Genomic DNA, 13220 nt, shown 5'->3' on the forward strand with positions numbered 1-13220 from the left:
CAGGGCAGCCGGGGAGCAGGGCCTCATTCGGGCCACGGGCTCACCTGAGTGCCATCCTCCTTTTATCAACTTAGGCCAGAGACTCTCATGTCGCCTAGTGAGGCCATCTGAGGCAGAGAGAAGCCTGGCAAGCAGGTCTGGTCTCAGCCGTTGTGGTAAGCAGAGGCAGGTACAGAAGGTTCCTGGCCTCCTGGCTGGCCCACAACCCCCAGGACTGGATCCGCGTCTTGACACAGCCCCTAACTTGATGTAACCGGCAGCAAGTGCCGGGACCCATTTCCTCATCTGTAACCAGAAGGGAGTTGTCTGTGTTACTCAAGAGGATCCCTGAACACCGGACCCAGAATCACCGTGGGAGCTGGATTCAAACCCAGCTTTCTGGGCTCCGCCAAGGGCCATTCTTGGTGGGGCCTGGGCAAACATTTTCCAGATGATTCTGTGTGAAAAGTTACCTGAGCTCAGCCCAGCCCAGAAGCCTTGGACAGTTACAGGGGACTGTGGGGCCCGAAGAGCCACATTCAGCCAAGGCAGAGTGCGCCTGCTCTGGCTTCCCTGAGAGGCGGGGGCTGCCGACACCCTCAGCTCTCAACACCCTGACTGAAGCACGGAACAGGCCTTGTGAAAACCCCTGTGAGGGGCAATAGAACAGCCTCCCTCAGACGGGAGTCCTGGGCAGTTCCATCCCCGCCCCACCCGACGAGGGCTCCCAGGCCAGAGTTGTCCCCTGGGCGCAGCCACCTCCCCCAGCAAGATCCAGGTCCAGGCCAGTGAAACCCAGCCTCTGCACCATGGAGGCCCTCTAGGGCCACAGCGGACAGACAGATGCCCCTGGGTGCTGGGCAGCTCTGCCTATGCCGAGGCCTCGGAGCCCACCCGGGACTTCTGGTGAGAAGTGGCAATGAAGTGTAGGAAGATGGCAGGGAGGATAGAAGGAAAGGAAGAGAAAAAAAGAAGAAACAGAGCCAAATCCCGAAGGTTCTGGCAGTGAGGTGGATGAAGTCGACGGGGTGGCAGAGGGCCTGGGGGTTCGGCGACTCCACCCATGTTGCCCCCCACTCAGGAGTTAGCCTCAAGTGAAGCAGACTGGCCGCGCTTCAGCTCTCTGGGAAACGTGCACCGGGCGCCTGGGTGGCTCAGTTGGTTAAGCGACTGCCTTCGGCTCAGGTCATGATCCTCGAGTCCCAGGATCGAGTCCCGCATCGGGCTCCCTGCTCAGCAGGGAGTCTGCTTCTCCCTCTGACCCTCCCCCCTCTCATGTGCTCTCTGTCTCTCTCATTCTGTCTCAAATAAATAAATAAATAAAATCTTAAAAAAAAAAAAACAACACGTGCACCACAGCCCCTATCCTCCAGGCTGGTGGGCTAGAAGCTTGCTGCACTCCCACCCGTTTCCCGGCACTCCAGCCACACCGGTTTCCCTTCTCCAGCTATTCCTCTTGGCCTCCTCACACGCTGTTCACCGGACTGCACTTCACCCTTGCCTTTACCTTCTTCCTCCCTGCCTCCAAGGGCCACTTCCGGCAGCATCTCTTCTGGGATCCAAGGACGCCTCCTTGTCCCCAAGCTAGGACTGGCCCCTTCCAAGCTTCCAAAGCACGCTTCCCCAGGTTCTGTCACTGTGGTGACCACATGTCGGAGTTGCCGGGGAACTCCTCAGGCCTGGACAGGCAGCAGCAGAAGCAATGGCGGCTGCCGTTCCACATCTGGCCTAGTGCAAAGCCAGGCTCCAGCTGTTGGCAGGCCCAGGAGGGATACTGTAGCTGGACTCAGGGAAGGCTCATGAAGACTAGGGTTGACACCGGCAGGTCTGACCAGTCCTAGTGGACTGACCCTCTGTCTGGATGGGAGTGGGAAACCAGGAAGCCACCTCAGCAGTCCTGAGAACAAACCTCTTGCAGGAAGAGCCCAGCAGAGGCAGGGTCTCTGGAGGGTGTGCTGTGTCTCCCCATACCAGTTTAGGGGTGAGGAGCTGTCCCTCCGTGGGATGGAGTCACCAGCATGGGAACAGGGTGACAGCACTGTTCTAGGTACACGTTGGTGGGCATGTCCTTGGTGCTGGGAGACGGGCATGTGCTAGGGCTGGTGACCAGCATTTCTCACTGGGGCAGTGCACTACAGACCCAACAACCACCAGGACCCACAAAGGTCTCGGGAGGGAAAGGACTTTCCTTGAGCAGGGCAGTGGCTGCCCAGTGGATGGGTGACCAGGACCCACGTGGCCAGAGCTAGCTAGCATAATGGTGCCAGAGAGCCTCGGCACCTTCTGGGCTAGGAGCAGGGAGAACTGCTAAGGACTACGTGATGGCCTATTAAACCTGTGGTGCCCCCCCCCCCCGCCAAAACACAGCCAGGCTTCAAGTCCAAAAACAACCCAAATGCTTTAATGTTTAATGGCCTGCCTCCAGGGCCCACAGCCTTCTTACAAACCTTAGCTAGGTCAAGGGCCCAGCTCACCAGCCTCTGGCTCAGTTTAGCACTCTGCAAGGAGGTAACTCATAGCAGGCCTGACTGACGGGGGCTCTGGCGTAGGGAGTGCCAGGGTCCCTAGTCCACATCTTCAGAGACCTCCCAGGAATGAGCTGTCATTCAGCCTGTCTTGTCTAGTCCCTGAGTCCCTGCAGCTGCTCGGCTTCTAGCAAACATACAACTTTCTCGGGAAGATACACCGGGTGCAGGCGGCAGCTCAGGGAAGTCACTGGTGTCAATTCAGGACAGGCCTGGGGCCTCCCAGAGGTGAGAGCAGCAGGCCCAGAACAAGGATGCCAGCCCCAGGCTGTATCCAGGCAACCCCCGTAGTGAAGAAGGGAAGGGGCAGGCTCCCCCAGGGAGCTCCAGGCTGGGGGTCAGGGAGGCTTTCCTGGGAAATGACTCTAGAAAAGTGTAACTCATACACACTGTACACCGTACCACCCTAAAATAACCAAATCCTATGACACACGAAGACTTTCTAGAAGGTTCTGCTTGCCTTAGCCTCCTATTCCAGGCTCTGGCTGGGATCTAGGCCCCTGTCCTGGGGAGGAAGCAGACAGCAAACCTTACTGGGTGTGCGTCAGGCATCACCCCCCCAACAACCCTGTGAGGTAGGCTGTGTTGTCCTATCTTACAAACAGGGAACTGAGGGCGCAAGGGAGGAAGTGACTTGCCTGGTTACACAGCAAGAACACAGGAGCTAGAATTCAAGCCCAAGTCTGTTGAGCTCCAAAGCCCACACGTTTTCTCTAAGGAAGAAACAGGAAGTAGTCCCCTCTAATAATAAAGGTCCGCAAGTTAAAAGTTCGGAGGCTCTCAGCCCGGGGGGGGGGGGGGGGGGGGGGCCGCAAGAGCAGAAGCTCCAAGGGCATGTCCACTCCTGGCCCTGGGCAGCTGGCCTTACAAAAGGTAAGGGTTCAGACGGTGACCCCCCAACAGCCACCAGTGCTACAGCGATGGCTCTGGCCACCCAGCACCTGTGGGTGAGGCACAGGCCGCTCCGGCCCTCAGGCCTTGTGGCCCCAAGTAGGCAGTGCCAGGCCATTGAGCCAGGCAGTTTCCAGCAGGTTGCGGAAGCGGGCCCTGAGCGTGGGGCCAGGGGGGCTGGTGCTGGCGGCAGGGGCAGGGGAGGTACCGTGGGACCCTTCCCCAGCGGCTGCCTCTTTCTCCGGGCCAGGGGTTGGTGGCTTCCTCCCTGGCTTCCTGGCCTTGGGGACAGGTGACTTCCAAGCCAGGGCTAGGCTCTCCGGCTCATCTCTGGCCATGGTGGGTTCTGAGGAGGGCACAGATCCAGCCTCAGTGTCAAAGTCACCTGGAAAATGAACACACAGTCAGGCCGCAGACCCCAGCACCCTCAGGCCCCATCTCCTGGCCTCCAAAGCCACCTAGACCAGTGGTTCCACTCTGCCTCAGGACTGGAAGGCCCCGGCAGGGTCACGGCCATTATGACCTTTCCCCATGTGTGCTGGAGGCCAGACCATCAAGCCGAAGAGTATGCCTCTCCCCAGCTGACGCCAGAGCCCTATTAGATGACGGTACCGCTCAGGCGAAGTGTCTCGTGCAAGCACAAAAGGAAAGGGGCCAACAGGCCAGGAACCACTGGCTGTACAGGCAGGGAAACTGAGGCATGGGGAGAGAGAGCCCTGCTACACATAAGTGTAGCATCCTTCTACCAGACCACCCCCAGAGCCCAGGAGTGGAGGAAGCAACAGAGGGGGCAGGAGGGGGCTTCTGACCAAGAGCACGCCTACTGGCAAGGGAGACTGTCAGGGAGAACACGGACACCCATGGAAGGGTGGACCCCCCTCCCCGGGTCTGGGGAGGACTCACAGCTCAGGGAGTGGGGACTGGGGTGCCAAATCCAGCCAGCAGCAGGAAGAAGCTGGGTCCCAATCAGTTCTTCACTAGGCCCCAGACTCTTGCAGGCTCAGTCAGGGCAGGAGGGGACTGTGGAGCGCCCGGGCCCCAGCGCCCAGCCGGCAGCCCGGGAAATACGGCCCTGTCCTCTCTGGGCCCAAGTGCCCAACTGTCCAGGGAGAAGACGGGGCTGGAGCCTCTGAGCCACGCACGATACACCCCCCCCCCCCCCCCCAGCTCAACAACACTCCCACTGTGTTTTCTTTGCACCCATTAGGGCAAACGCTCCAACCTCTTAAGTGCTCGGGGGTCAGCACTGCTTATCACCCAGACCCCAAGCTCCACATCTGTGCCTCACTGCCTCGGGCGCCGTCCCCACCCTGACATGGAGCCAGGACGAGGTAAGAGCCCACGGCAAGGCCGCCAGGATGACGAGAAACCGTTCCTGTGGAGACACAGCCCAGACAGAAGCCTGGTGGCAGGATGGCAGAGCAGCAAGGGAAGACTACAGAGCGGGTCACAGGCCTCAATGTGCCAGGTGTCCTGATGCAGGAGAGGCCACGATGGGCACCACCTGGCACCATCACCAAAGTCCCGGCTGAAGAAATGAGTACACACAGCATGTGACCCCGCAACAGCTGCCCAGAGCAGGGCCAAGTGACCTGAACCAATGCACATGATGCTCCAGGACATAAAAAGAGCAAGCTGGAAAACAATATGCACGAGACATCATTTAGTAGGGGAAAAGCAAACCACAAAACATCGCTCCGACTTATGGGTGCACTTCCGTGAATATAAATACTGGGAGGACTGAAACACTGCACATTCAAAAGGCAACCGTGTTTGGGGGGAGAAGGGGATCCCTGCCCGCTTTTGGGAATCAGGTGCCATTGACTGAGGTGGAGAAGGCTGTTGGGGGAGGGCAGAGGGCTCAGGGGAAAGCTCAGGAGTGTGGGTCTGGGAGGAGTTAAGGGTCGGAGAGATACCAGGTGCAAAAGGCCAGCATGCATTCAGTAATTTGGGGCTCAAGCTCAGAAGAAGGGACGCTGGGTGGGACCCAGGGGGAAGAGACCTCAGATAGAGAACAGGGCCTCGTCAGAGCCCCAGAATCCAGAGAAGTCTGCACCGTGGCCGGAGAAGGCACAGCGGAGGAGGGAGGCCGGCAAGAGGCGGCATCGGGAAAGGTCAAGAAAAGTTTCCAGAGGGACAGAGCAGCGGGCCCGCTCAGATGCTTGCAGCAGACGCTGTGAAGGCCCCCAGTGGTGCCGGGGTGAGGAGGAATGCGGGGGGGTCCACAGGGCCTCCCCGGGATGGCCAGCGCCCTCCCCAGCACGAGTTCTTGGGCCTCCCCGCGCTTTCCGAGGCCCAGGCGTCCGTCAGCCCTGGCTGCGACCACTCACACAGCCCACACACCTGTCACTCGTTCACACGGCTCCGGTGGCCACTGGGGCTGCCCCATGCTCACCCAGCTGGCGGCGGACGCAGTCACGCCACTGCAGGCCCAGCAGGTCGGGGTAGATGTCGGGCAGCTGGCGCAGCGCCAGCAGCTTGAGCATGCGCGATGTGCAGCCGTGCAGGGCCCGCTCGCGCAGCGCCCGCTCCTCGGACAGCGTGGTGGGCCGCAGCTCCACGCGGTGCTCCTGCAGCACGTGGTCCACGGAGGCGGGAGGCAGCCGTGGGAAGAGCCGCTCCTTCACCAGGTGGATGGGCACGAAGATGGCCCCGGCCCGCACCACGTGGGGGAAGGGGCACTGCTGTGTGCACACGAAGCTCTGCAGCTGCGACAGCAGCTTGCCCAGCAGCCCCTGCACAGCCTGGCAGTCCTGCCACGCCGCCCGGCCCCAAGGCCCCGCCGTCTCGAGCCACTCGCGCAGCTTCTCGGGCGGGGAGTGCGCCACTGAGCCCGAGATGGCATCGCACAGGGACGCATGCAGTCCTGTGAAGTGTTGCTCTGGAGAGTCCGCCGCCGCAGGGGTAGAAGCCGAAGCCGGAGCCGGAGCCGGAGCCTGGGCCGGGGCAGGTGATGGGGCCGGGGCCGGGGTGGGGGAGGCCATGGCTACGGCTGGAGGACTGGGCAGCGCCAGGTTGAAGCAGGCCACGGGCAAGGGCTGTGTGAGAATCTGGAGACCAAGGGGCACGGATGTGGGGGTGGGTACAGGCTGGGCAGACGCAGGGGCAGGGGTGGGCGCCGATGGGGCTGCGGCTGCAGCCAAGGGTGCTGGCCGGAGGATCTTGAATTTTCGGAACATGAAGGCTACGGAGCTGTGGAAGTTGGTCCGCGGGGCGGCCTCGGTGGTCGCCGGCACCCCGGGCAGCCCCGGTGCCTCCGAGACTGCCTTTTCCAGGTCTGGCAGATCCGAGACTGTGTTCCCCACAGCTGGCGCATCCAGGGCTGCCGTGGGCTCGGCACGCACCGCAGGACTAGGAACCCCGACGGGAGCCTCTGCCACAGGCTTCTTCACACTTAAGTCCAGGGCTACCTCTTCTCTAAGTGAGCAGTGAGCCTTTGAAGGGGCGTCCCGGGCAGGCAGGGCCCCCCCCCAGTCTTTGGCAGGGCTCTCACTGGGGGCTGGGGCTGGCTCAGGCCCAGCTGTGTCCTCGGGTGCCGGCACGTCCAGATAGTCACGGTAGGGGGCCAGGCTGAAGACATTGTCGATAATCGGCATGGGTGGAGAGCTGGGCGGCAGCATGCCCTCGTTCGGCGCCAGAGACTGGCGCTCCCGGGCGCAGGGCGGGAGCGCCGGAGGGGTGCGCGGACCCGGGCTATCTCCAATGACAATGGGTGCTCCGGGATGCTCACCGAGCTGGGGCTGGAGCTGCTCTTTCCTGCAGCTGGGCAGCCACATCTTCTCTGCTTCCTGGACTGGCTTCTCTGCAGGCCTCCCGGGCTCTGGGCAGGGCTGGCTGGCGGGTAGGGGCTGGCACGCTCGCTGGAAGGCACTGGGCTGCGGCACAGCCTGTACATTGTTTTGGGAAGGTGGCGTCCCTCCAAGCCCCGGGGATGCTCCACAGAGAGCGAGGTCATCCCGGGTGTAAGGAAAGCCCAGTGTCTGGGGGGCAGCAAAGTCCAGTGGGCACCGGGGAGCAAGAGGTGGCTCCAGCTTGAGGCCTGGTGAGGGTGCTGGAAGTGGGGCAGAGGGGTAGGAGAAAGTGTCCAGGCCCACTGTGGGCATATAGGGTGCCTGGGTGGCCTGCTGCCTCAGGTAGGGGCTGCTCAGCCCACCAGCTGGGTACCCAGCCCCCTTGTGGGCTCCCAGAGGCTGTAGTGGGAGCACTGAGCTATAGCTGCCCTGCTTCTCTGGGTGGCGACAGGCTGCTGGGCAAGGCAGGGCCTGTGGAGGGTGAGGGAGCGGGTAGTGGGTAGGCCCTGGATCCTGGCAGGCTGGCCCCAGGGGTTGGGCCAGCTGGGTCCAAGGACTGGGGGGTCCGTCGGACAATGCCTGCTTGGGGTCCCCAGAGTAAGGACCTGCATACTTGGAGGCCAGGAAGCCTGTGCTGTGGATGGTCCGATACTTCTCCAGAAATGCCTGGCACGGGGAGAAGCTTACTGAGTTTTTGCCAGCTGGCACCCCACGCAAGAAGGTGCCATCTAGGGACGGGCCCTTGCCAGGAGTTGGGGTCAGAGAACAAGATGGGTCAGCCGGAGGTAAGAGGGGTCCAGTCACCATCGTCCAATCAACGTCCAGTGGCCTCTTCGCTGCCCCATCCCCCAGGCAAGTGGAGAGCCCGTAACACAGAGGGTTCCGGTAGACAGGTTTGGGTGCCGCCAACGGTGGGCCTGGGTAGGAATGAGACTGGGGACCGAAGGGCAGGAGCTCAACAGGACCAGGGTCCTGCACCTTCTCAGAGCTTTCTGCTGGTGGGCGGTAGAGCAGGCAGCTGGTCAACAGGCTGTCCGTCCGAAGAGGAGGTCCTGCCACGCTGGTAGGGTACAAGGGTGGATATGGGGTCCAAGATGCCAGCCTCTCAGACCCTGCCTTGGGAGCACTCCCCATAGGGCAGGAGAAGTAGGCACCCTTGTAGCTGCAGGGGTCCTGGTTACCAGCAGAGGGGGGCAGGCTGTGCCCGGGCCCGGAGTCTGCCTCCAGGCGGGGCAGCTTGCCATACATCACAGGCCCCAGGGTCCCCAGTGGCCGCTTCTCCGCCATCACTGTGAAGGCTTCAAGCCCTCAGGGGCCCCAGCTACTCAACTGCTGACCTGGGAGAGAGAGGGAAAAAGGTAGGGGCTGTCAGAACAGGCTACAGGCAAGCAGTTGAGGGCTGCTCTTCTCACTGGCTCACCGCCACACCGAAGAACTTGGCACCTAGCAGATGCTTGATAAAGACCATGAATGACTGAATGCATGAGTCACACAACACAGAGGCTGCCAACGTATACCCCCCACCCCCCTTCCAGGAGCCCCTTCTGTTCAGCTTCTCTCCACATGAGTCCCAAGACCCCTTTCCTGGGGTTTCAGACTTTGCAGGGCACAGTCTGCAGATCCATTCGCTTGGCTACCCCCGTTGGCCATATACAGATGAGGAGACCCATTCATCCCAAAGTCCCTGATAAAGATGGAACAAGAGACAGGCTTCCTACCTCCCACTACAGCTCTTATTCCAGATGCCATAGGGATCTCAAGATGACCACTGCAGCCAAGATGTGGAATTGGACATTGTCTATGAATTCAGATTTCCTGAGACACTCTTTAGGGCGCACTCTCTGACTGGCCAATCTCATCAAAAATGGCAAAGCCAAGCCTGGAACCCAGGTCCCTAGGCCCAGAGCAACACAGGTACTGGGCTTGGTTCCATAGGGTAGGGCTGTTCCCCCAGGAGAAGTGGTGGGCAGCATAGCTCCGCAGGGGCCCGGCCCTCAGCAGGAGAACCGAGGTTGTCCAGTAGATGGCGCTGTGGCACCAGCAGGAAGGTCCCCAAGTGTCCCGGAGGAGAGCCTGTGTGCATCCCAGGCCCTCAGCTGCAGTTGGCTATTCCAAGGCATACGAGGGCAGCACGGCCCCAGGGACAAGCAGGTGGGGAGATGGGAGGATGTGAATGTCCAGGGAGGGAGTCCCCAGGGGCCACAGATTGCTAGCTGGCTTCTACCCCCACTGCACTGACAGAAACACTGAATGCTACAGCAAGACTAAGGTCCTGAAGCAAGGGAAAGCAAGGATTGGGACCCAGGCCCAGAGAAGTCAAGCATGGGTTTCCTCAAGGCAGCAGGTACCCAATGACCCATTAAGGGTCATCTGAGGCCAGTCTTCTTGAGCCACATCACCCTTCCTCCACCTCCCCTAGCACCCTGTTGCCCGAAACCCTCAGGTGGCTTAGAAAGGATGAATCAGCTCCCTCTTGCTATGATTAGGCCACGGATCAGGTGCAAGCTATGACCAAGCCCCCTCTCCCAGCCCTCTCCTCCCTTCTGGCTGGTGGCCAGTGACAACCACAGGCTCAGAAGGAGACCATCACATCTTGGGGACAAGAAAAGCCAAGGGTAGTATGAGGGCCAATGCCCACTCCCATCCCAGCCTAACTGCACCACGGAAGCCAGGCGGCACTCTGAAAAAGTTGGCTCATCTCCTGGCCAGAATCCAACACCTCAGGACAGCCTAGAGAAGGGAATGTCCCCTAGAAGACCAGAATGGGCATCAGGGTAACAGTATTGATAGCAATGCTCTATGACAGAGATCTGCATCCCAGACCGAAAGCCCCATCCTGTGGCACAGCAACCTTGCAAGGAGTTGTACGGTTTTGGGGGTGCTAAGCCTCCCCCCTCACACCACCACGGGGAGCTCTGGTTTAATTAAGTGCTGGCTCTGGTCTCACCTCCCCCACATGCCCCTTGGAGCCTGCTCCACACCCACCCCAGCCCCAGGAGTCTTTCTCCCCTGGGCTCTGCCCATTGCGAACCCTTTGCCCTGGAGACTTCCTGAGACAGCCTCCCCCTCCACCCTGGGACCCAGCCAACAGAAGTGAAGCCACCCGGGACCCTCAGGGGTCCTTGAGGGAGAGATGGGGCTCTAGGGAGTCAGCACAGGACTATGAAAGGTATGGGGCTGCCCTTACCTCCAGCCAGTAGAAAGAACCCAGTGTACACTCCCTTGAGGGAGGCCCCTCCCCACTCAAGCCAGTAGCCAAAATGTAGGTGCCTCCTTCACACACACACACACACACACACACACACACACACGGAGGAGACAATCAACTGCTTGGAGAAGGACGGGACCCCAGGGAGCCAGGTCACATCACCCTTTGGGCCACCAAGCCGTTTGCTGGCTGAGGGTGGAGCTGGACTGGGAGGACCAACCTCGGCCAGGGCCCAGGGCAGGGTCCAGAAAAAGAGCCCACCGCCACTGTGCCATCCCTGCCCTAAGCATCAGGGGAAACAAACAGCTCTTCCATCTCTTAGCTGCTCTCCGGAAGGCCAGGGACGTTGGGAATTGGGAAAGACCAGGAAGAAGAGAGCGATCCTGCCGGGCTGGGGCCTGGCATCTGGCCTCCCCTAGAGGGCTGAATCAGGACCCCTCCGGCGTCCTCACACCTCCCCCAGCTGAGGCTCTGGGCCCTACAGAACCTGGCGCAGCCTAGGCTCCGCTGGAGGGGGAAGGGTCGCAGGATCCGCCTCCGCCACCTTTTTCCTCTACCTGCCCCGCCCATAACCGTGGTGCCTCGGGCCCTCCGCCAACCTGGCTTTGGGGCTGCCGCCGCGCCTGACCCCGCGGGCTTCCGGGTGTCCCCATGCTCTGTCCGTTGGCGCTGGGACGCACGTGCACCCCAGCAGGCTGATACATAGGCCGCAGCCACGCATGCAAACCCGTGCCTGCAAGGACGTGCATGGCCCACATCTGCACACACGCCCCTCCAGAACTGCGTACGCCCCTCCAGAACTGCGTTCTCCCCTCGCTCGGGCCCCGCACACGTGCGCACACAGGAAGGCCCGCGCACCCAGCCCCGAGGGCCGACACCCAAAGACTGGATGGGGGACAGGAGCTGGGGGCGGCCTGGCCGCAGTGTCCGGGCAGCCACCGCCTCGGGGCGATCCCGCCAGCCTGGGCTGCGGCCAGAGGGTGAGTCAAGCCGTAGCGAGGAAACCGCAGGGCCGTACCGTCCCGGTAGGGCGCGTCCAGGGCCCCGCGGCGCCTCAGCGCCCGCGGCCCTCCACCCCAGGCCCAGCCCCCCGCCGCCCCCACATCTCCGCCCCGGCAGTCCACGTGAGCGGGGCCCCCTGGGAGGCCCGAGGGTTCAGCCGGAGCTCCTCGTCGCCAGCCCCTCGCCGGATCCGGCGCCAGAGCCTCGCCAGCGCTGCGGGGCGCTCCCGGGCCCCGGGGGCCTCGAAGTCCGGGGAAAGTCGGAGCAGCCGCGCGCCCCCTACCCCGCAGCCCGCCCGCCCGGGGCCCAACGCAGCCCGGGGCCCGCCGCAGCCCGGAGCGGCAGCACCTCGGCCCAGGCCCGGCGCGCTCCATGCCCCGGCCGGCCGGTAGGGGCGCCCTGGGGCAGCGCCACCCGCCCCTTCTCCACGCGCCGCCCGCAAACTCGGCCCAACTTTCCGCGCCCGAGCCGGCGAGCTCCTACCTGCAAGGCGCCGGGCTTCCCGCTGCTGCTGCCGGGGGCCGCGGCCGCATCCTCCAGCCCCGCGGAGGCCGCGGGTCCTTGTCCGGCCGGGCCCTGCGCGGGAAGTGGCGGTGAGCACCGAGCGCGGAGACAACCTCCTCGCGGCCGTTCGCGCCGCCGCTGGGCGCCGTCTGCGGTCCCGGGCGGGGCGGGCTGGGGGCGGAGCGGGGGCGGGGCGGCCCGCGCGGTGGAGGCTGAGCCGGGCCGCGCCTCTGGGAGCCCGCGATCCCCTGGGCCCGGGGCTGCGGAGGGCCTGCGGCGGCCTGCTCTACGAGGACCCGGTCGCGCGTGCTGTGCACGGTCTGTACCCATCGCACTCCCCGAGCCTCTGCTCAGCGCGCCCAGCACACGCCTTCATTCAGTCACTCCGTTAGATCATTCATTCGTTGCCACTTTCTAGCTACGTGGCCTCGTGCATGCCTCTTGACCTTGTTGGGCTTCAGTTTCCTTATTTTAGTAAAAGTGGAATTCTCTCCTAGTGGTGGTGGTGTAAAGGCTTAGAAGAGGTTGTATTAAGATGTCTGGCACACAGTAGGTGTTCTGGCTGCCTTGAGCAGTACTAGTTGCATTAGGGAGCTGAAGAAGGGCTCCTGAGTCTGTCCCCGCATCTCAGTGCAGCAAATTCCGGACAAATGTATCTCAATCCCTGTTAGGGCACCACGTGTAGGTGAGGAAGGGGTGATTTCTCCATCACTGTAGTGGGCCAGGAATGAGGGTGCTTGCGGTTGCTAAGTGGCCTCAGTGGGTACCTCAACCTCTTTGGCAGACCTCCCTCACTAAGACAGGCCTGAACATGTGAAGCTTGGGAGGTGGGATGGGATGGAGCGTTCCCAGCCAGGAATGGTATGTTGCAGAGAGAGGGGCTGGAGGGGTGGATGGGCTGTCTCCATTTGCCCTGACTCCCTGGGCCATCTAATTTGGGATGTGAAGCCCCTCGATGCTGCTATCTTCTCTAAAGAAACCTGGTCCCTCACAGTTCCTGGGCTGCCCAAGGCCTAGGGGCAGGTGTGTGCAGTGGAGGAGGGGGGAGGCAGGTGGCCATGCCAAAGGTCAGAGCAAGTTCATGGGGCAAAACCACCCAGGTCACTGGCTCAGATCCCAAAGGTCAGGGCTGCCTGAGTCGGAGGGCAGAGGAGGCCTGAGGCCATAGGTTCCCGAGTCAGGAAGCAGCTGGAGCTGAGGAGGGGCTGGACACTGCAGGTAAGAAAAGGAAGAGGAAGTGAAGGTCACCTGGGGGGAGGGGAGCGAGTATCAGTTGAGAGCTGGAGGGTCTTGAGAGTCTGGAGAGATCTGAGGAGCAGA

The 13220-nt window shown here is 62.1% G+C and overlaps 1 protein-coding gene across 2 annotated transcripts; it reads right to left on the minus strand.

Annotated features, from left to right (window-relative positions):
• Positions 1–2358: 2358 nt before the first annotated feature.
• Positions 2359–12071, minus strand: CUNH15orf39 (chromosome unknown C15orf39 homolog). Of its 2 annotated transcripts, none has more exons than XM_045899675.3 (3): positions 11880–12071; positions 5791–8523; positions 2359–3780 (listed from the first exon to the last, which is right to left on the minus strand). In XM_045899675.3, exons 2-3 carry the CDS (start codon positions 8471–8473, stop codon positions 3476–3478), a joined length of 2988 nt encoding a protein of 995 aa, XP_045755631.1. In that variant the 5' UTR covers positions 8474–8523; positions 11880–12071; the 3' UTR covers positions 2359–3475. The 2 variants fall into 2 exon arrangements, with proteins under 2 accessions (XP_045755631.1, XP_045755634.1); XM_045899678.3 differs by having other exon boundaries at positions 3656–3780; positions 5739–8523.
• Positions 12072–13220: the final 1149 nt, after the last annotated feature.

This window comes from Mirounga angustirostris, unplaced genomic scaffold (genome assembly GCF_029215605.1).
Source record: "Mirounga angustirostris isolate CCGP_5_RB_7025 unplaced genomic scaffold, mMirAng1.0.hap1 SCAF_9, whole genome shotgun sequence".
NCBI lineage: Eukaryota > Metazoa > Chordata > Mammalia > Carnivora > Phocidae > Mirounga > Mirounga angustirostris.

Bases quoted from the DNA above. Each gene is read 5' to 3' on its own strand.
- CUNH15orf39 (XM_045899675.3), bottom strand. From the start codon at position 8,473: ATGGCGGAGAAGCGGCCACTGGGGACCCTGGGGCCTGTGATGTATGGC. The intron at 3,781-5,790 runs GTGAGCATGGGG...TTCATTTTCCAG, and splicing joins CTGCGTCCGCCGCCAGCTGG to GTGACTTTGACACTGAGGCT.